The 21,967-nt window shown below is 36.1% G+C and overlaps 1 protein-coding gene across 1 annotated transcript in view; it reads left to right on the top strand.

Moving 5' to 3' along the window:
• Positions 1-21,967, top strand: part of Smp_145090 (tumor differentially expressed protein-related) — a gene marked incomplete at its 5' end in the record, with an annotated part of 60,067 nt that overhangs the window by 27,611 nt on the left and 10,489 nt on the right. Inside the window, 4 exons of the mRNA XM_018794198.1 lie at positions 5,613-5,781; positions 10,495-10,641; positions 16,419-17,015; positions 20,658-20,948. Of these exons, the coding sequence (XP_018647088.1) occupies positions 5,613-5,781; positions 10,495-10,641; positions 16,419-17,015; positions 20,658-20,948 (1,204 nt within the window). The remainder of the gene's footprint in view (positions 1-5,612; positions 5,782-10,494; positions 10,642-16,418; positions 17,016-20,657; positions 20,949-21,967) is intronic.

Here is a 21,967-nt window from a genome sequence, read left to right as displayed (position 1 = left end):
TAAAATCGACAAACCTTTAAAGTTGAATTAATCCATGTTCTTAAATTGAAAATGGAAATATTGCTATTGCTTCGGTACACCGAAAAGATGCTGCGTTTTTCCGTCTTCTGATAATTTCGAAGGCTTGTGGAGTGTCAATAGTATGCCCGGTGTCAAGCAAATGCTGAGCCATTTCTCCTCAAGTTTTTGGGGACATGTTCGCATTTGCGGACATGTACTTTAGTACATACATGTGAATCGGCGAATGCATTTGGAGGTACTGAGAAAAGAGAACCTGTCCATTTTTATTTGTTTGCGTGAGCAGTTCGTTTCTTATATTATATTATATTCTGGCTTTGCTCAATATCTTAAAGGGAAACAAATGACATTGGACAGCTTTTTCATCATAACATGAGACATAGCAGTGATGCATCACTTCACAACTTTCAGCTCTCTTGGCGAGCACGATTTCCTTAGACCATTAAATTGAAATTCAATTTCAGTTAATCCACAGTATTGTATTACAATCATTCAGTTGCATCAGTGGTGATTTTCCTACTCCCGCTATGGCTAAATCCTTTTAATTATAACTGGGATCATACTGTTATCAGACCAGATACTCGTTCGATACACTACGCAAAGACTGGATCTTGTTATACCAGACACACAATTCATGATCGAAAATAGAGAATCAGGGCTATGCTAGACAGTATTCCAGTCGACACAGTTACAAACAGTTCACACTTTCAGTGAGTCCGAACCCAATGGTACGAAGGAAACCATATATATTCAGCTGTATCTGCCTGTCCATGCTCAGTGGCCAATTATATGTCACAATAACTATACACATGAGTAGTGTAAAAGTAACCTTATTGATTACATTAAATGTTCCATACAAATTTACAGTTATATGTGGATTTAAAAGTCAAGATTTTAGGAAGACAAGTTCTTTGTTGAACTACTTGCTTTTTGTCTTAATGGCGATTAATTATAAATCAGATAAACCTATTCCATTTTGTTGGATTCGCACCATCTTTTTAGGCTCCATAATACTTCAGTTATCACACAGGTCAGATTTGGCATACAATAATACCGGTGACCTAGATCGAAAGTCAACGTATTAAAAATTATAGGGATCTAAATAAACCTGAGAATATTGAGTGCATTGTCTCACCTAAATATCTTATTCAAAGGTCGATAAGAGAGCATAGGGGGAGAAACAAACGGTCAATGTAACGAAAAAAGGGTGAAACAAAGTTTATGATGATTTGCAATTATGTTAGCTTGATTAAAATGAAATTTTAGTATGAAAAAGCTTGAATTCTGTAGGGGATGACAAATCCCCAGAACTTACTTGGTAAATGGCTTAATTTTGTAATTTTATTTTTGGAAATTTAAATTTCCTTGTTTTCGCGCCAAAGGCGCTCTTTTCACCTTCAAGTCGTATTTCTCACTTGTAAAATATATTAAATGCTATTGGTCCGTTGTATCTTTGAGTGCGCTATTTTGTAATGCTGCGCAAGGACAAATTATCGCTGTATATATACGTTTGAGTTTTTTCCCTTATGACTTGCTTGTGCTTGGCTGCTTACGGAATATATATTCTCCCTACTTCGCCTTGGACTTCTTCCTCTAATTAGCGGGCCTGGAAAAAAACGGATTAGATTAGCCTCTCGTGTCATTGGCCTTCGTTCGTTGCCGAGAATAATCGACTTAGCTCAAGCATATCATTTGGCGACGGTGGTTTGGAAACATGGGTCCTTCTAAACTCGAATCATTACTGGAACAGCAGCTGAAACTCATACAAATGCTGACAGATATGGATGTTTCGCCCCCCACACAGCCTAGCACATCTAACGCAACCACAGCACCATCAGTAGACGGCATCGCAAATAGCATTGCTGAGTTTCATTATGATCCTGATGCCAACGTTACTTTTGACATGTGGTTCCGGCGTTATGAAGACCTATTTAAATTTGATTTTGCCAATCAAGATGATGCTTGGAAGGTGCGACTGCTACTTCGAAAGTTGGGTGCAAGTGAGCTGGACAGGTACTGCAACTTGATCCTGCCTTTGAATCCACGTGATCGCTCTTTCGCAGACACAGTCCAGACATTAAGCCAACATTTTGGGGAAAATTCATCATTGTTTAACACCCGTTATCGATGTTTGAAGCTAGTTATGAACGAAGACGATGACTTTCGACAGACCAAAACAAATCCCTCCACTCCTTGCTGGCACTGTGGTGCATGGCACTACGTACGAAATTGCCCATTTAGGCAACATCGATGCAGGAAGTGCAAGGTCGTTGGTCACAAAGACGGGTTTTGTCTTAAGAGCACGCCAAATCGATCCAGTAGTACCAAAAAGCCCTGTACCTCTTCTTTGAGCTTAGTATCTTCTTGTCAGAGCTCATCACCAAGTGAGAGGAAATTCATTAACCTTAATATTAATGGACATTCTTTTAGATTGCAAATAGATACAGCATCAGACGTTGTTTTTGTTTAATGCGGATTGGGACAGTGTTCTGCCATAAAAGCAACGCTTCGTTTGAAACCTGAAGCTAAGCCTGTCTTTCGTCCCAAAAGACCTGTGCCTTATGCGATGTTACCAACAGTAGATGAAGAATTAAACCGCCTTCAACAACAAAGTCTGATGCTCAAAGAAGGGCTTTTTGGTACTACTGGATCGATTTGGCGTGCTCTTAAGACAAAACCCGTCTTTGTGACCAACGACCTTGCACTTCCTGCATCGATGTTGCCTAAATGGGCAATTTCGTACGTAGTGCCATGCACCACAGTGCCAGCAAGGAGTGGAGGGATTTGTTTTGGTCTGTCGAAAGTCATCGTCTTCGTTCATAACTAGCTTCAAACATCGATAACGGGTGTTAAACAATGATGAATTTTCCCCAAAATGTTGGCTTAATGTCTGGACTGTGTCTGCGAAAGAGCGATCACGTGGATTCAAAGGCAGGATCAAGTTGCAGTACCTGTCCAGCTCACTTGCACCCAACTTTCGAAGTAGCAGTCGCACCTTCCAAGCATCATCTTGATTGGCAAAATCAAATTTAAATAGGTCTTCATAACGCCGGAACCACATGTCAAAAGTAACGTTGGCATCAGGATCATAATGAAACTCAGCAATGCTATTTGCGATGCCGTCTACTGATGGTGCTGTGGTTGCGTTAGATGTGCTAGGCTGTGTGGGGGGCGAAACATCCATATCTGTCAGCATTTGTATGAGTTTCAGCTGCTGTTCCAGTAATGATTCGAGTTTAGAAGGACCCATGTTTCCAAACCACCGTCGCCAAATGATATGCTTGAGCTAAGTCGATTATTCTCGGCAACGAACGAAGGCCAATGACACGAGAGGCTAATCTAATCCGTTTTTTTCCAGGCCCGCTAATTAGAGGAAGAAGTCCAAGGCGAAGTAGGGAGAATATATATTCCGTAAGCAGCCAAGCACAAGCAAGTCATAAGGGAAAAAACTCAAACGTATATATACAGCGATAACTTGTCCTTGCGCAGCATTACAAAATAGCGCACTCAAAGATACAACGGACCAATAGCATTTAATATATTTTACAAGTGAGAAATACGACTTGAAGGTGAAAAGAGCGCCTTTGGCGCGAAAACAAGGAAATTTAAATTTCCAAAAATAAAATTACAAAATTAAGCCATTTACCAAGTAAGTTCTGAGGATTTTACATCTACTCATTATAATGAAATGTAAGACGTTTAAACGTCTCGTCAATAACGAAAGATGGAACCTAGTAATCGGTTTCTTATTAACACATAGACCAACTTTCAGACGTCTATTAGCTATAAGTTTAGCAAATTGAGAAGCTCCTGACTTTTGTGCTTGTTAGATACCATAAAGGAATTTCGAGCTGATGTTGACTGTCTGTTAACTATTGTCTATATGACAAATTAAGTCAAATGTTTAGATATCTCACTTCTGAATACATCTATTCTATTTGAATGCATGATATCCGGAATATAATCAATTAAATCTAGGCTGAATTCTACATTCTAGTGATTATACGCTTTGCTTTGTCAATAAAAGCATTTAATTATATTACGTTCTCCATAATTAACACAGAGTTCCTGTGAATCTATACGCTTTCATGTTATTTATATTGTAGAGTCCTGGCTCTGTTGAGTTTCTTACTTCTTGTTATCAAATATATTCACAATTTTAAAGAGTAAAAGCAAACTTTGGTGACGAATATTATTGTAGTGAACAAGAACACGAGTGAGGACAATCGATTGCATATTACACGGAAATTACAGACTATCTCACTAAAATCTGACAGCCATACATTAAACAGTTAATTTGCAAACTATCAATCAATTGTCTCAATCTTGAATGTCCCTTCTGCAAATATCAGTCCATAGTCTCCGATTATTATTGTTCATGCATTCTCATACCAATTGAGTTTCGTTTCCGTCCTTTCCTTATCGATCTTCTAGTGAAATACATTCTCTTCCTGGCCATCATCATATACTACTTATGTGGATGTAATCAACCCACACCACAATATGAATTCATTATATTTCGTTAGGTTCTCAACAGCTGCTTACAGCCTATAATATTTAAAAGAACGTTGTTACAGATATTGACTTATACATACGAGGATGGTTAGAGATGTATATGTGTTTCATGATGTAGCGAAAATTTCAATAGATTTAACAAGGTCTTTAAAAAGTTTCATTTCGGATAAATAAATAAAGTTTGAGAGGGATAGTTCCAGAACATTGGAATAGTGATTGAAACTCATAAAATTAACAAACATTAGATGATTGTCCAATAAAGTAACCGGAAACAGAATAATAGTGATAAAGAAAGATATGAATTCAAGAAAATGACAATGATGTAATCAAAACTTGAGAAAGAGTTGAAATGATGAATGATACAATAGAATTAATGTAATGTTACTAGAGCAAAGAAAATTTTATTACTGTCTTTTTTTCTGAACACACAGATCTAGTTTTAGACGTTTGAACTCTATCACTTCGGCAAATCTCAGAAGATTGGGGTTTGATTGTTTATCAATCACCTTGAAAGAATTCAGTGTATCCACTTGGTATGCTGTATCAAGATGTCTTGAGATGGCACTGCTGGATGCTTTTAGTCCATTTGACCCCAGACTTTTTGGAATATGTTCCTTGAATCAGGAGCAGGTACTCCTTTCTGTCCTACCAATGTGACTGCTTCGGTAGATACATGTGAATTTGTATATACAGTTGGTGGTAACAATTCCGTAAGATTCTTCAACCTTTAAACCTGGAAATTGAGGGTCGTCAAAAAATATTTTGTGTATCCTGGTTTTTTTGTTACAGAACTTTCTCTTTTTACTGTTTATTGCTCACAGATTATTATAGTTGATCTAAATACATGAGATGATGGAGAACATGTTTAACTCAGTGGGATAATTCAGGTGGAGTTTTGTTCTCTGATGTGGATGGTTTAGTCATGGAGCCTTCATTGTTTTTCAGTGAAAGCTCTACAACCAAACCACTTACCCCAGAGAACGAAACTCCACCTAGATCTAGATAAATATTTCATCAAGATTCATCATAATAAATTTGGATTACTTACTTTATCTTTGAACATTTCCCTCTTATCACAGAAAGCTCTCCTACCACCTATTCATGAAAATAGCCAATTTAATGAATCTACTCTACAAGCTTCCAATAATAACAAACCTACTCAGTCTTCCAATTCAGTTGTAACCGATAACTTGAATAAATCTCCAATACGTTTTATGAATTATAAGGATGTGAAGCGACAAGAGCATGGTAAGTAGATTGATTGTAATAAGTTATTTTTGTGAATTACTCGTAAAAATATATTTTACAATAAGTGATGTATTTCTATTGCTTGCGTATATCTCATTTACACATGATAAAACTTTAACATACCATAAATTTAAATTCATTTTATCAACAGTAAACTTCCACTGTAGAGCGATTAGTTAGTTGATTGTTGAAGCTTACACAAACTTCTTAATTTGGTCTAGATTGATCTGAACGTGTTTGGCAATCAGTAGTAACGATTGACTGTGAAAGCATAATTTCTTTATGATTGTATTCGATCATCTGATATTTCACAGTGGCCTTTCTTAAAATTTACATTAATTTTGGTCATGGCGCATTCTCAGTGGATATTACGTCTAAAAGAACTAATCATTTGATGCTTTCATCATTATTAGTAAGCCTTTGAGCTATTCTGTTGTTAATATTCAGGACTAAATTTTGATCAGTCTTTATTGGCATATATGCATTCTGTGCGGATTACCCCGATATAGCTATTTTGTCACATGTTATTTAGGATAGATGAATTGTTGATAGCGTGAGAAATCAGGACCGACATTCCTTTTTGTTTAAGGTTCGCCAGGTGAATTTATCGACATTCTATTGTTGATACCCACATTGGAACCAAGTGGTCTTCGCCTTAAATGCCGATGGGTCATCTACTGAGTTACGATACCCAATAACTTGTTCGACGGATATGGTTTTTGGAGCGATAGACACCATGACCATTAACACTGGGATCCATGTAAACCCAGCTGAAATGTCTCAAGCTTGTATCTTCAACCTCAATCCAGGCGACGTTTAACCAATCCTAAATCTCCACTTAATAGTCTTTGACTGTTTTGGTAAATGTTTACTTACAGTCAGTACATCTTAAAACTATAAACATTACCATTTTATGTGTCACGCCACTTTAATCATTAGTTAAGCTGTTGTACATCCAAAAATAAAATTGTTTTTGTTATGTATCTGCAATAACAAAATATATTTTATGTGAATTTTTAACTCAGTTATCTAACCAGAAAGCCTTCAGTTATTGTATTCTATAATGAAATGGATTCATTTTTACTTTGGTTTATGTTAGCCACTACATATTTAGTGTAGTCAATACACAAATATGTATGGCTTTGTTAAGACTAAGTCTTTTTCATCGATTCATTAATAATCTGAGCTAAAAAGTAAAGATATATTTGCTACTTATGTGTATACTTAGTGGTTTATATTAACCAACCAACTATATTTGTTGGTCTAAACTGCGGATGGTTTTGATCAATAATTTAGCTTCAAAGTATGTGCTTTTATACTCCGTCCGAAGCTTGTGTTTTGATTAACAATCTTTTCAGTACCATTCAGGCTGTCGTCTTCGATTTAAGTCTACGAATATGAGCCATCGTGACTAGTTGTGTTAAACTGATTTTATAGTCTCAGATGAAATGTAGTGGTCTATAGTTTGTTTTCCTGTGTCAAAAAGACTCTCATAATATGTATAAACATTTTTATTTGTTTTATTTCGCTGAATTGAAGTCACTTTGAGACTTTATCGAGTTTCGTAGTCATATTATTGCCACAACATATTTACTTGTCTAAACATGAGAGTTTAACAACATTGGTAAACATTTGTTCGATCGTCTTGATCTATTCAACTATATCAACGTGACCATCATTATGTTATTTAAACAATCACTTCAGTTAATTATATTGAACAAACCCCAGTCTAGTTCATTCATACTTGAAAGTTACCTATACACAATCAAGTTATTAAAATTTTTGATACATTGCAACGATGATTATGTTTTATAGTTGTACCTATACAAAGGCTTATACAGAGTTAAACTATCTAACCCTTTTTTAATTGACCTATTTGGCAAAGTTTCATTTCACTACTGAAACTGTAGAGATTAAACGTTCTCTCACGTAACCGAATATTCTGGGTTTGATTTCTAGTAATGGGGTCGAAAATACACACTTCTTACAGGTTCCGTACTAGGAAAGTAGTTTGTTGTGCTCATGTTAAACATTTTGAGCAAAATAAAGAGGTATGTTCACCACTCGTTATAAGTAGTATTTACGTTTCATGCTAGAACCATGAATTCGCATTCTCGGTCCTGATTGACTAGTACCATTACCGATACGTTTACCAGAAAACACTTATTTTTTCTCTTCTGATGCAATTTTCTTTAGAGTGCAAAACAGGCTGACTTCCTGTCCTACAGGGGCTGATAACTGGAGCTTAATTAGTTAACACACTTTTTACATTATCACTAAACATTGTCCTTGATGCATACTGTTTATAATATAACGTTGATTAACTTGTAGTTTACACTCACCTACTTGATAATAAACAGTATGACTTAATATGCTAGATGATAGACAGGAGAAACTAAGTCACATTGCTAAATAACTCACCAAATTACTTAATTGGACAGCCAGCTTAGATCACATGATAAACAGATACGTCATTCCGGCCAACAATTGGAAAAAAAAACTGGACCGGTCGTTTATTGCCATAAATTCAAAGCAGCCGCACAATGTAAAATCCAGAGTAGAAAAAAATTTACAAACTCAGTGAAATCATGTGTCAACCACCGTTAAAAACTTTGAAACACTGGTCAGCCGTTTTGTTCTAGTATAGGACTCCTCAGCAGTGCGCTTCTACGACCCTGTCTCCGGGATTCGAAACCGAGATCTTTGGTCTTGCTCATGAGCACTCAACCTCTGAACCATTAACCTGGCATCCAACAGTGTTGATGCATAATTGTAATCAGTCCTCGACATTGTGTGACCATCTGTTGTCTTCGATAGATAACTGCCTCACGCCCGACGCGGTTTGGTGAGAAGAAACGTTGAGATTTTAATTTTATCAAAAGTTTTTTAAACAAATAGGTGTAGCCATGGAGGTTTCTAAATTATTTAAATACTTCGTTGTGTTTGTGTGATGCATAACATTTACAATCGCTTCTCATCTTTCCTACAAACTTTTTATTTTGATCATAATCATACCTTCATTGTTTATTTTTTAATTCCTATTATGCTTATTATAACAAGTTTTCCTATTGCAAACATTAGTGAATAATATGTTTTATCCTTTGTCAATTTTCTGATGGCATCCCCAACGATTATTATTATTAATATTATCCTCATAGTTTACGTCACAGACTGAACTTATGTAACCACTAATAACCGGAAACCACTGAATCACTGTTTTGTCCCAATATGGGACTGTCCAGGGGTTCCCGTCCACAACCCAAACGGGGATCATGCAGTTGGGTTGTGTAAATTTAACAATCTTCACAAACCGTCTATACTCACTATTATTATTATTATCACCATTATTATGATCAATCTACTGATAATTACTACCGATTTTATCATTGTACCTGCCATAATCAAAATAGCCTTCATACCTTTCTTGTACTCGATTATATCATGGTCTCTCTTGCTTGTTCTGTTCACCCATAAATTCAACTAGTGTGAATATTGAAGTACTTATGTTTGCTTTCCACCAGTAAACTTAATGGTTTTATGCATGTTACACACAAAATTACACTTGAAAACATTTTGTTTATTTACACAAATCAGGGCATGTGTGAAAGATTTAAAGAACATAGATTTATGAAATGAATTCACCTCATCCGACGATATTTGTTGTTCTTTCTTAACATTAGTCTAGAATTGTGTTATCACTTTTTATTTGCCTGATCATTCCATTTCAGTAGTAAGTATACATGAAATTCAATTTAAGAGAAAGGAGATAATGAATAAGTATACTGAATTGGAATGCTTTTCGAAATGTATCTCTATCACACCTATGTACATTTTAATTAAGTTTACCGAATAAAAGTATTTTCATCTTATTTCTCAGCATGGTTACTTTTTCTGTCTGTCTGTCTGTCAACTATGATCTTTTCCGATCAGATATACTTGATTCACATATAGTTTTAGTGTTTGTTTTATTTCAATAAATGAATTTGTTCTTTTCTATGATACGTCAGTTCAGTTAGCGTTCGTCTTTATCTTACTATTGTCTACTGTTTTTTTTTATATTCATCTATCTGTTTAGTGGATTAGATGTTGTCTTTTCATCTATTTTCTTTTGTTATTATGTTTGTGTGTATATTTCATCTTGAACAATTCGGTTGTTTTGAATTGAACTTATCCCAATTAAAGGACATATGATCCAACCGAGGTGGAATCATTAGACATGTATGAATATAAACAAATTAATGCGGTGGTGTGTGGTGTTTGTTTACAATAAGGAAAATGAATGAAATCAATTTTTTTCTTGATTATTTATCTGAAAAATGATCAAAACTTAGTTGTTCGTTTAAAACTGATTGTAGCCACTACTATTCAGTGTTTCAATAGATCAAACTAAAGAGCTAGTTGTTACTGATTTGAGTTAAATGAGCATTGATAATTTTTCTGGTTAGCGTTTTTCTAGCGAGTTGGTTGTCGACGGGATGGGGTCGCTAACTCCATGCTCAACCCTCCTCCTTTGCCCGGGCTTGGGACCGGCAGTAGCCCCCGGAGGAGCTACAGGCGGAGTTATTGATAATACATGTATTTTATTTTGTTAGTTGTATTGCCTAAATTATTTTAATCATAGAATAAATTTCTCTTAATAGCATTATTAGCTATTATGTAATCGAAGATATTAATTTGTTTTTATGATTTTATGTCTGTCTTTATTTTTGACAGCATTAAATCTTCTTGCTGACGCTGTGGCTGATTTACCTAATCCAAAGGTTTTTCGCAGACCTTCAGCACGTCAACCTCGATTAAATTTACAAGCTCTTAATACATCAGATGTAATATCTCAGAACATAGGGAATAATGTAGGCAATTGTAAGTCTTAGTGTTTTAATTAGACTAGTATATGATTTACTGTAGTGTTATTCACTAGCTATTGTCTGTTAACTAATATATACTAACGATAATAAATTATTAATGAACTTATGTTCATGTTTCAACTGTCAACCTCTTCAAACTGAACTTCGAGATTCATCGGTCAACTGGATACTCAGCTTTAATTTACTAGTTATGGGTTCGAACCCATTCAAAATTAGTTTTGTTTGGCACAGCATCTAGCTCACGAATTTGTTTTTGTCGCCTTTTTCATGGAGAAATTGGTTGATGACGCTGAAAAATATAATTAATAATGTAATAAAATAGTCACTTGTGAAAATGTTATCTGCGTCTGGTTAGTTTTTTCTTGTCTTGGTAATGCGGCTGTTAAAAAATGAATACGACTTCAAATATTTCCACAAAATTAAACTGATCTCCATTGTTTATGTAAATATGTTCGAGTAAACAAGCGTATACTATTGTAGGGCCTAAATCTGACTCGAATTAGATCGTATGAATGATCGTTGTCAAAATATACATCCTGTCTATCTATGTAATAAATGACTTAGTCCGCGTTAATGAATAATGGAATTAAATAAGTCAAATATGAGAATGGATTTCGAATACATATATTTTGTACACTCATTGATCTAGACAGGAGATCAGAGGGATGAAGCGAATAGGAGAGAGCAAAGCAAAAATGATACGCATTGGAGATGGCGGGTAAGCCAACTCACTTTTAGCAAGCGTTGATCAATATTTATAGTCAGATAAAAATAAGTTACAAATATGTGATGAATAGGAAAAGAAGTGTACACACACATACGCTCATATAAAAACAGTCAGGGTTGATAAGTGAATAATTAACAAGGTCAAAACGTGTCTCAAGATGGATAGGTAAATTGGCTTGTCCAGAAGCTAAAATAAGGTATATGAGCTTAACATACCAACCGACACTACACTGTCCTAAATCGATCAACTGAAATCCAGCAGAGTAGCTCACTGGCTTATGAGATGTCACTAGAAACAATTACAATATTTAAATTGTTTGCTATCTTGCTGTCAATTTTTTTTCATGCCAATATAAATATTTAAGGTAGGATTTCATCAAACGAAATACGCGAATGCTCTTACTTCCTCTATGCTTATAATCGTTTTGTTCAGGTTTATCACTTTTTATCTCCCATTCTGTTTGTTTTTCAATGTTATTAATGGTTTCTTTTTAAATTGCAATTGTTTCAAGTAATCAAAAGATTTTTAATAATAGATTAATCAATAATCGATCAACGTTAGACTACCATTGAAAACCTTGAAGCACTGGACTAATGAGAATCTGTGACCAGTCCAATGGTCTAGAGAAGACCGAAGATCCTGGGTTCGAATCCCATGTGCGGAATCGCAGATGCGCACTGTTGAGGAGTCCCATACTAGGACGAAACGGCCGTTCAATTCTCCCAGGTTTTCATTGATGATCTAATATTGATCGATTCGTGATCTAAATAAAAACTCAGCAATCTCCACAACCCTATACTAATAATGAACAGTTGATTAGCTAGTCCTCTGCGTAAATATGTTTTCTATTTTAATAGTGGTACATTTCATATTAGTCTAGTAAAGAGAGAATGCTAGCAAAAGGAGTGAGAAGAACAGTAAGAATAAGAATAATATAAACAGTCACAATGGAGAAGTGAACATGCGGATTAAAGTTGTATATAATAAAAAAATAGGACAAACTTGTGGAGATGAGAAGTGTGGAATTACACTGTCTTCAAGATTTAAGATAAATTTAATTCATCATGAATTTATCTCTTTCATAGTTATAAATGTTAAACTATGTTATAACTTAGATTTACTAACTTTCGACTAGGTGGTTTGAATTTTCTGACAACATTCATACAGTGATTCCATGACTGGATCAATCCTGAAGAGCAATAGAGAGTCTGTATAAAAAAAGATGATTCACTTAAGAGTTTGCTATGAACAAAGTTAAGTAAAATCAAACTTATTGGTTTAGGTGTTATGTAAAATCTATGCATAAGAGAGTACGTTTAACATTGTAATTTTCTGCCTAACAATTTAAAACTATCTGAACATTATCTAAAGGTATTTCTGTCATACATTGAGCAACCTGCTTGAATACGTGGGCTACCTGCTCCTTCTATCTAAATATTTCAACAAGTTATCCTTTTTTACTTTGTTTTAAAACATTATTATGTCCAGTAATCGCATCACCTATTCAGGCGCGTTTATAAAAGCTTACGACCTTTCTTTGTACAAGTTACAAAAAGGTACAATCACAGACATCGTATTTGTTGGCAATATACATCGAAAAGAATGTTCATTATTCAGATGTCGATTTCTGAACTACTAACATCAAACTGATGATCACTCAATATTTATCATCAGGATCGATCAAGAAATAAGAAAAGGAAACCTTACGTATGGGGGGGACGTTCAAGCTGTCCATTGATTGATAGCAATCTAAACTAGATCTGTATACTTACTTACTTACTTACTTACGCCTGTTACTCCCAATGGAGCATAGGCCGCCGACCAGCATTCTCCAACCCACTCTGTCCTGGGCCTTCTTTTCTAGTTCTTTCCAGTTCTTGTTCATTCTTCTCATGTCTGTCTCTATTTCTCGGCGTAATGTGTTCTTTGGTCTTCCTCTTCTCCTTCGACCTTCAGGATTCCATGTGAGGGCTTGTCTTGTGACACAATTGGGTGATTTCCTCAAAGTGTGCCCAATCCACTTCCAGCGCTTCTTCCTGATTTCTTCCTCCGCTGGAATCTGGTTTGTTGTCTCCCACAGTAACTTGTTGCTGATAGTGTCTGGCCATCGGATCCGAAGTATCTTGCGTAGACAGCTGTTAATAAACACTTGTATCTTCTGGATAATGGCTTTCGTAGTTCTCCACGTCTCTGCCCCATACAGAAGAACTGTCTTGACATTTGTATTGAAAATTCTAACCTTGGTGTTGGTTGACAATTGTTTTGAGCTCCAGATGTTTTTCAGCTGTAGGTATGCTGCTCTTGCTTTGCCGATCCGCGCCCTCACATCTGCATCTGATCCACCGTGTTCATCAATGATGCTGCCCAGATATGTAAAGATTTCCACATCCTCCAAAGCTTCTCCGTCAAGTGTAATTGGATTGGTGCATATTGTATTGTATCGGAGAGTCTTGCTTTTCCCTTTGTTTATATTGAGACCTACTGCTGCTGAGGCTGCTGCTACACTGGTCGTTTTCTCCTGCATTTGTTGTTGCGTTTGTGATAGAAGAGCCAGATCATCCGCGAAGTCTAAATCGTCAAGCTGCATCCTGCCTGTCCACTGTATCCCGTGCATTCCTCCAGATGTTGACGTCTCCATAATCCAGTCGATCACCAGGAGAAAGAGAAAGGGTGAGAGTAGGCAATCTTGCCTAACACCGGTCTTTACCTCGAACGAGTCGGTGAGATGTCCTCCGTGGACGATTTGGCAGTTTAGTCCATCATAGGAGTTCCGTATGATGTTGACTATCTTCTCAGGCACGCCGTAGTGTCGAAGAAGCTTCCATAGTGTCGTCCTGTCCACGCTATCAAATGCCTTCTCGTAGTCGATGAAGTTGATGTACAGTGATGAATTCCATTCGATTGATTGTTCCACAATGATACGTAGAGTTGCGATTTGATCTGTGCACGATCTATCCTTACGAAATCCAGCTTGTTGATCTCGAAGTTGAGCGTCCACGGAATCCTTCATCCTGTTTAACAATACTCTGTTGAAGACTTTTCCTGGTATTGAGAGGAGAGTGATGCCCCTGTAGTTGTCGCACTTGCTGAGATCGCCTTTCTTTGGTATCTTGATGAGAAGTCCTTTTTTCCAGTCTATTGGTACATGTTCTTCATCCCAAATCTTACTGAAGAGGATGTGGAGTATCTTGGCAGTTGCTGTTACATTTGCTTTCAGTGCCTCTGCCGGGATGTTGTCTGGTCCCGCTGCTTTGCCACTCTTGATTTGTCTAATGGCCATGCTGATCTCTTCAATTGTTGGTGGGCCAATATCGATTGGGAGGTCTGTGGGTGCTGCTTCGATGTTGGGTGGGTTCAGTGGAGCTGGTCGATTCAAGAGTTCCTTGAAGTGTTCTACCCACCTGTTTCGTTGTTCTTCAATATCGTTGATTACTTTGCCTTCCTTGTTTTTCACTGGTCTTTCTGGTTGACGGTAATTTCCAGCAAGTTTCTTTGTTGTATCATACAGTTGTCTCATGTTTCCCTCTCTTGCAGCCTTTTCCGCTGTCATCGCTAAATCTTCCACATATTTACGTTTATCGGTTCTGGTGCTCCTCTTCACTTGCTTGTTTGCCTCCGTGTATTCGGCTTGTGCCTTGGCTTTTTCTGCTCTTGTTCGGCTGGTATTGATTGCTACCTTCTTGTTCCTCCTTGCTTCAATTTTATCCAGTGTACCAACAGTGATCCATTCCTTGTGATGGTGCTTCTTTTGGCCCAGAACCTCCTGACATGTTGAAACGATTGCCTCCTTGATACCTTTCCAGCTGCTCTCTATGGTGGTTCCCTCTCCATTGAGTAGGTCATGAAAGGCCTGGAACCTGTTGCTGAGGGCTATGTTAAATTCGTTGAGTTTGTCAGCATCTCGAAGAAAGGCCGTGTTAAACTTTTGTGATGTTGTCCGCGCCATTGTCCAGTGCTTCTTGAGTTTTAGTTTCATCTTGGCGACCAGCAAATGGTGATCGGATGCTATATCAGCTCCTCTTCTGGTTCTCACATCCTCCATCGTCCTCCTGAACTTTTTGTTGATGCAGACATGGTCGATTTGATTTTGTGTAGTGTGATCCGGTGAAATCCAAGTGGCTTTGTGTATGTTTTTGTGTGGGAATATGGTGCCACCTATGACCAGTTTATTGAAGGCACATAGGTTTGCAAATCTCTCACCGTTTTCGTTCCTTCCTCCCAGTCCATGTTGTCCCATGACGTCTTCGTATCCAGTGTTGTCCTTTCCAACCTTGGCATTGAAATCTCCCATTAGAATGGTCAGGTCCTTGGTTGGGCACTTGTGGACGATTGACTGCAGCCTATCGTAGAATTGGTTTTTAGCGTCTTCATCGTAGTCGTTGGTCGGCGCATAGCATTGGATGATGTTCATTGTAATGCCCTCTCTCTTTGTTTTGAAGGAGGCTTTGATGATCCTTGGTCCATGAGATTCCCATCCTATAAGTGCATTTTGTGCTTTTCTAGACAGCATCAGTGCCACTCCTTGTGTATGTGGGGCATTTTCTTCTTCATGACCGGAGTATAACAGAAGTTCCCCTGAAGACAGTCGTTGTTGTCCAACCTGCGTCCAATGTGTTTCACTGATTCCAAGCACTTCCAGGTTGTATTTCCTCATTTCCGCAGAAATTCGGAAGACTCTTCCGGTCTCCCACATTGTCCGGACATTCCATGTACCTATAAAAATTGTCGCTCTGGTTGTAAGAAGGTGCATCGGCCTCATGACTTCCGAAGGAACTCGGCTTTCATCATGAGACATCATTTTTCCTTCTACTCCCAGGGCAGAGTTTGAATGGTTTGAATGATTTTTTCTGGTTAGCGTTTTTTTAGCGAGTTGATTTTCTACGGGATGGGGTCGCTAACCCATGCCCAACCCTCCTCCTTTACCCGGGCTTGGGACCGGCAGTAGCCCCTGGAGGAGCTACAGGCGGAGTTAGATCTGTATACTACTGATTTTTATACAAAAAAACGAATTTATTTTCAATTTTTTATATCTAATTTAACTTCAGGTCGTGTAAAAAATACAAAGGATAAATTATTCGCATCTCATAATAATGATGTTGCTGACAACAATCACAATGTTACTACTAGTGCTACACCTACTACAACTACTGGTAAATCTACTTTACGCTTAGCATCCTCTGAACCGGATTTAACAATTACTATGAGAAATTATTCACGTCAACGTGGTGATATACGTGATTTAGATTGGTCAATAATTAATAATGATGATAATAAAAATAATAAGTCATCAAAGCATAAAACTGATAAACGATCTCGTGAACAATCATTAACTTCATTGAATCATCGAATTGGTTATTTACGGCATAAAAAACTGAAACGATCTAAAAGTCAATTGAAATCAACAAATCTTTCAAATGACAATAAAATTAATGATATACACGGTAATAATAGTTTGTTAACTTTTGGTGATAGTGAAGATAATGATAATTCGATGTTGAAAGAAACAAAACCTTCTTCTAAACTTCACTTTCGAAAAAAAATCAAAAAAACTTGGCGTGGAACATGCCGTTTAAATTCACATGAAAAACGAATCGTCAATGATTTATATTTATTTAGCGCTGATAGTCTCCCTGAAAAAGTGGGTAAGTAGTCGGTCTAGTGTTTCTGATTATTGATGTGTATATAATTTGTAACAAATATCTATAGACTTTTGCACAACTTCTTTACTCGGATTTCATTTCGGTATTAAAAAAATTATCAGTGCTAATAGCATTCATTCTTCACTGAACCAAGATCATAAATTATTTAAATTTAACCTAAACTCTTTCAGGGCATTCAAATTATATTTCTCAGCTGAAACAAATGTATCACTAAGCACACTACCATTCACGGTTCATTTTCTCATACTTCTAAAATATATTAGTTTGCAGGAGAATACCCGAGAGTCCTAGTGGTAAGCGGTGATGTATGTAGAGCCAATCAAGCACACAGTTGACAGAATATTTTACCATTAACGTTGTGGAGGAATATTGTGATGTAATAAATTTGTTGAATAACTGAATGGTACTATGGTTTTCACAGGAATTTAAGTTTCTGAGTTTGATATCGTCATCTTATCGTGGGTATTTCACTTATTTAATATATTCATACCAGGATAAAACTAATCGTAAATATGTGGTCAATTTAAAACTATTAATAATAAGTAATTGTATAATTTGATTTGTCTCTTCTGAATCATTGCTAATAGGATGATAACAGTCACCTTAGTCTATACGTCTTGTCAACTGGTTGAAACTATTGATGGATTGCACTTGTATGTATGATTATTTTGCTACTTTTTTCAGTAACAAGGTTCACTTAATCTTCAGAATAACAGGAAAGAATGACTAGATTCAAACGGTTAACCATAATCAACTTAGGATCTGGCGCAGATATGCTAATATGGTTTTAGAAGAAGGAATGAAAAAGTATCTATAAAAGAATACTAGAACTCAATAGCTAGGATGATATGGAAAATTGAATGTAGCTGTGCCACTGTGATTAATTCAGAGCCATATTACTCACCTCCAATCATTAATCATGAAAGTCCTGTGAATCTCAACGAGGTAATGTGCATCTATCAACATGGCTTAAACCAAAAGTCAATGGTTTTACAGGATGATTCTGCGTTTTGACTTGTCCTTTCCTAGCTTTACCTCCGTCTATTGGTACACCGACTAGCATGATGCGTCGGGATAATCGGTGGTTACATATACGCAACACATGTTCTGGCTATCTCAGTTGATAAATACTCAAAACCACTCTCAGTGATTGAAAACTATAGGAAAAAAGATTGCATTCAATATTCTAATTTTATTCTAGTTTGTAACTTATCACCAAGACTTTCGAGTCCCATGAAGATCACAAAGTTATTTAGTCATTTTGTTAAAATCCCATGGTTCAAATTTCCAACGGCAACCACTTTTTGCTTAAATGCAACAATTGTCCAGTAGGAGATATAGCTAATTCACTCCCTACTTGGTTGAACTTCTATTCGTTCCTCACTAGATCTTTGGAAATCCATCTTAAAGCTAGTTAATAGTGAAAACATTGTTCCTGCTTAGTCGAGTGGTTTTAATCCATTTTGTTATTTGCTTATATCTCTGTTTCAATATTACTTATTATGAGTTCCAAATAGCAAAAAATACACATCACGAACCCCATTGTTAGTAAGAATCAAACATATTGAATAAAGATAAATATTCTCTGTTAGTATTTCTTGATATTTCTTCGGTGTTTTTCTGTAAGATGAATTTTCCAATTTGGGATAGCCCTCATTTCGCGTCAACACTCAATCATTTAATAGAATACAGAAACTTATCAGATGTTTATTTTTTTAAAGCATACTTATATTCAATGCTATGGATTTTTGTTCAAATAAGAGTGAACGAAATCAAAATGTGTGAGCTACTCCCTATACGTATTTTTTTAATGCGTAAGATCCTTTCATATCATGTCTCCGATATTGTTCCTGTTTTAATGACAGTTTTACCAATTTACAATTCACCAGAAATACTGGTCATAACATAGACTATATGTTATACATACATGTCATCTATTAGTTGTGTCGGTAACTAGTTTTCCCTGACTTACATCTACTAGACTTTTACTTGGTGTAGAGGTTGTCATGATATTTAAATTCTGTAGTTTGGCATCACGGGTTCACATTAGATAACCATTGAAAACAATAAAGCAGTGGACTGCTGGTTGGTACTGTTGTGGGACTCCTCTGAAAAAGACATCCACGATCTAACCACAAATCGAACCTAGGACCTTCAAGCCTCATAGCGACCCAGTGAGTTAGCATCCAATCGAATCCTGGTAGGTTTTATATATATATATATATATATATATATATATATATATATATATATAGTTTTTGATTGAAAAGGAATAATACCTAATCAACGGAACGTATAAAGCTTTGAATTATTTCATCTATTTATTTTCACTGATCGCCAACTACCCCAAATATCCAAAGGACTTAATCATTGGGATTCTTTATTGTCGAAACTATTCCAAGGTCCGTAAAAATGTTCATATTATATTAGGCTACTTGTTCATCGTGACATTTAGTAATCGAACATGAAGATTTAACGCATAACATCCGTCGAAATTAAATTGGTGTATAGTAATTCTTCTGTAAGCAAGTTCTGAAACTCAAGATTATTAGCATCAGGAAAGAATTCCTACAGTCTACCATTCTCACAAAATACGGACGTGTAGTTTTTTTAATCCTATTATACAGAGTTTGTCACAAGACTTGCTTAAGAGAAAACATTACCAAGATTCTATTTAATATTAGGAATATGAACAATTAGTTTATGTGTTTTAAGTTTGATTCATCGCCCTAATTTCTATTAGTCTCTTAGATTTCGTTAGAAAAAGCTCCCACACTTAAGATTTTAATTAATGCTTTACGTAATATAGAGTGGTAACCGGTGACGAGGCTATCTATAATATAAAATAGTTTATTATATATGTAATCCATTAAGATAAGTCTGTCTATAGTCTCTAACAAATCACGACTCAATCTCACCTTACATATGAGAATACCTCACCATATATGGATTTATGTACTCGATATCTCGACACTATGTTTGTGTGAGGGCTAGTGAAACTACTCGAGACCTTAAAGGATGTTTGTATAGCTTGCTTTGAACTAACAGCCTACTCGCTGAAACGCAGTTACTTTAGACATTAAGCTCTTGTCCCATCTACATGGTACATGCTTGACTGGCAGCTTTATACGTGTACGTAGTTTCTAATTTTCATTTTTGTCACAAGCATATCGTTTGCTTTTATTATTCAGTAGCATTAACCTTATTGCGGTGTGGGTTACTTATATCCACATAAGTAGTATGTAACGATGGTCAGGCATCGAATATATTTCAGTAAAAGATCGATAAGGAAAGAACGGAAACGAAACGCAATTTGTATGAAAATGCATGCACATTGAAATCTTAGACAATGGACTGATATTTGCAAAAGGAACAGTCAAGTTTGAGACGATGGATTGTTATTTTGCAAATTAACTGTTTACTGTATGGTTCTCAGGTTTTAGTGAGATATTCTGCATTTTTCGTGTCCAATACATTCGATTGTCCCCACTTGTGTTGTTGTTCACCACTTCATTTTTTTGGAAATGTGAAGTTTTTATGATTTTTTCCGAAAGAGTAATTAGGATACTTGACTATCACATTTCATCTTCTCAACTATCTATCTATTTAATCTTTTTTACTCAGGTCCGAACGTTTACTTATCTGTTAGTCCAACAACAAATAATCCCATACCAATGTTAGCTAATGTTGCTAGACGATCACCATTAGCTAGTAAATTCCATCCACAACCATTGGATTTATCATTTAGTCGACAGCAGCAACAACAACATCCATCTCATGATGACATTGAATCTTCTGCGTTGACATCACCTAATCATTTAAGATATCGTCAAGCTAGATGGGCTAGTGAAATAGCATTGAATAAACGTACTAGTGGATTATTTAATATAGAACCTGGACTAGTCAATTCACTAAGTAAGTCGTGATTTTCAATTTGATGCATGAGTTTCGGTATGTTTAGGGCTTTTCGGATGTCTTCTTTTGTTTTGTTTTCTTTTGCTAAAGTGTTTAAAGATAAGTTTCATCACGAAAAATAAAGTTGAATTAAACTGCATTTGAAATCAATTAACAATAGACTTATACTGTATTCCAGTATTTTTTGTGTGAAGGGGTTCACATCAATATACATTCTGAATTTCATCCAGGAAAAAACGCGTAATAGGTTCCTCATTTCAAACTTTGACCACTTAGCAGTATAGAACTATTGTGGTGTATAGTACTTATGTTGACACATATAATGAGTATGTAACAGTAATCGGAAGTTAAATGCCTGTCAGAGGAAGTTTGAGAAGATCCAATTAAAAAGAACAGAAAGAGAAATCAAAAGCAATCGTGATAGCAACAGAGTTGATAGAATTATGAAGCATGTAAAGGACATATGAAGGAAAATGTGCAAATGATGTATTTGATGTATGATTATTATATTTTACGAAAGCACTCTATCATTTTAGGATTAAACAATAAATCAGTTATCTCCACCTGAGTTCTCATTCACTAAACTATCTTCATACCATATCGATGATGAATTACTGTGTTAAAAGTCCGGAAACTGTGATAAGACAGTTGCCTTCAGTAGTTTCCTATTTTATATCTGTATCATTAAAACCATGCAAGTCTTTCCAAAAGAAACTGATGTTTCCTGTTGACGTTAAGGATAAATTGTTTCTCCTGAAAACTCTCGAGATAACTCAAGTTAAAATTATTTCACCATTTTAATAATTAAATTGTACGTACAATGAATAAATTCACCATTTGACTTATTTTTTATTTTGATGTAGGTTTGTTCTCTGAGCTGGATGATTTGGTCGTGGAGCTTTCATCGTCCTTCTGAACGACATCATCAGCACAAACTTCGGGTAGAAGTGAAGTGTTTGAATTTCTCCACATGTGATTCACAGCTTGTCTTGTGCACCTCGATGTTGATTGGTTCTTAT

The sequence above is a fragment of the Schistosoma mansoni genome (genome assembly GCF_000237925.1).
Source record: "Schistosoma mansoni, WGS project CABG00000000 data, supercontig 0191, strain Puerto Rico, whole genome shotgun sequence".
Classification (NCBI taxonomy): domain Eukaryota; kingdom Metazoa; phylum Platyhelminthes; class Trematoda; order Strigeidida; family Schistosomatidae; genus Schistosoma; species Schistosoma mansoni.
This window is presented reverse-complemented; position numbering and strand designations above follow the sequence as displayed.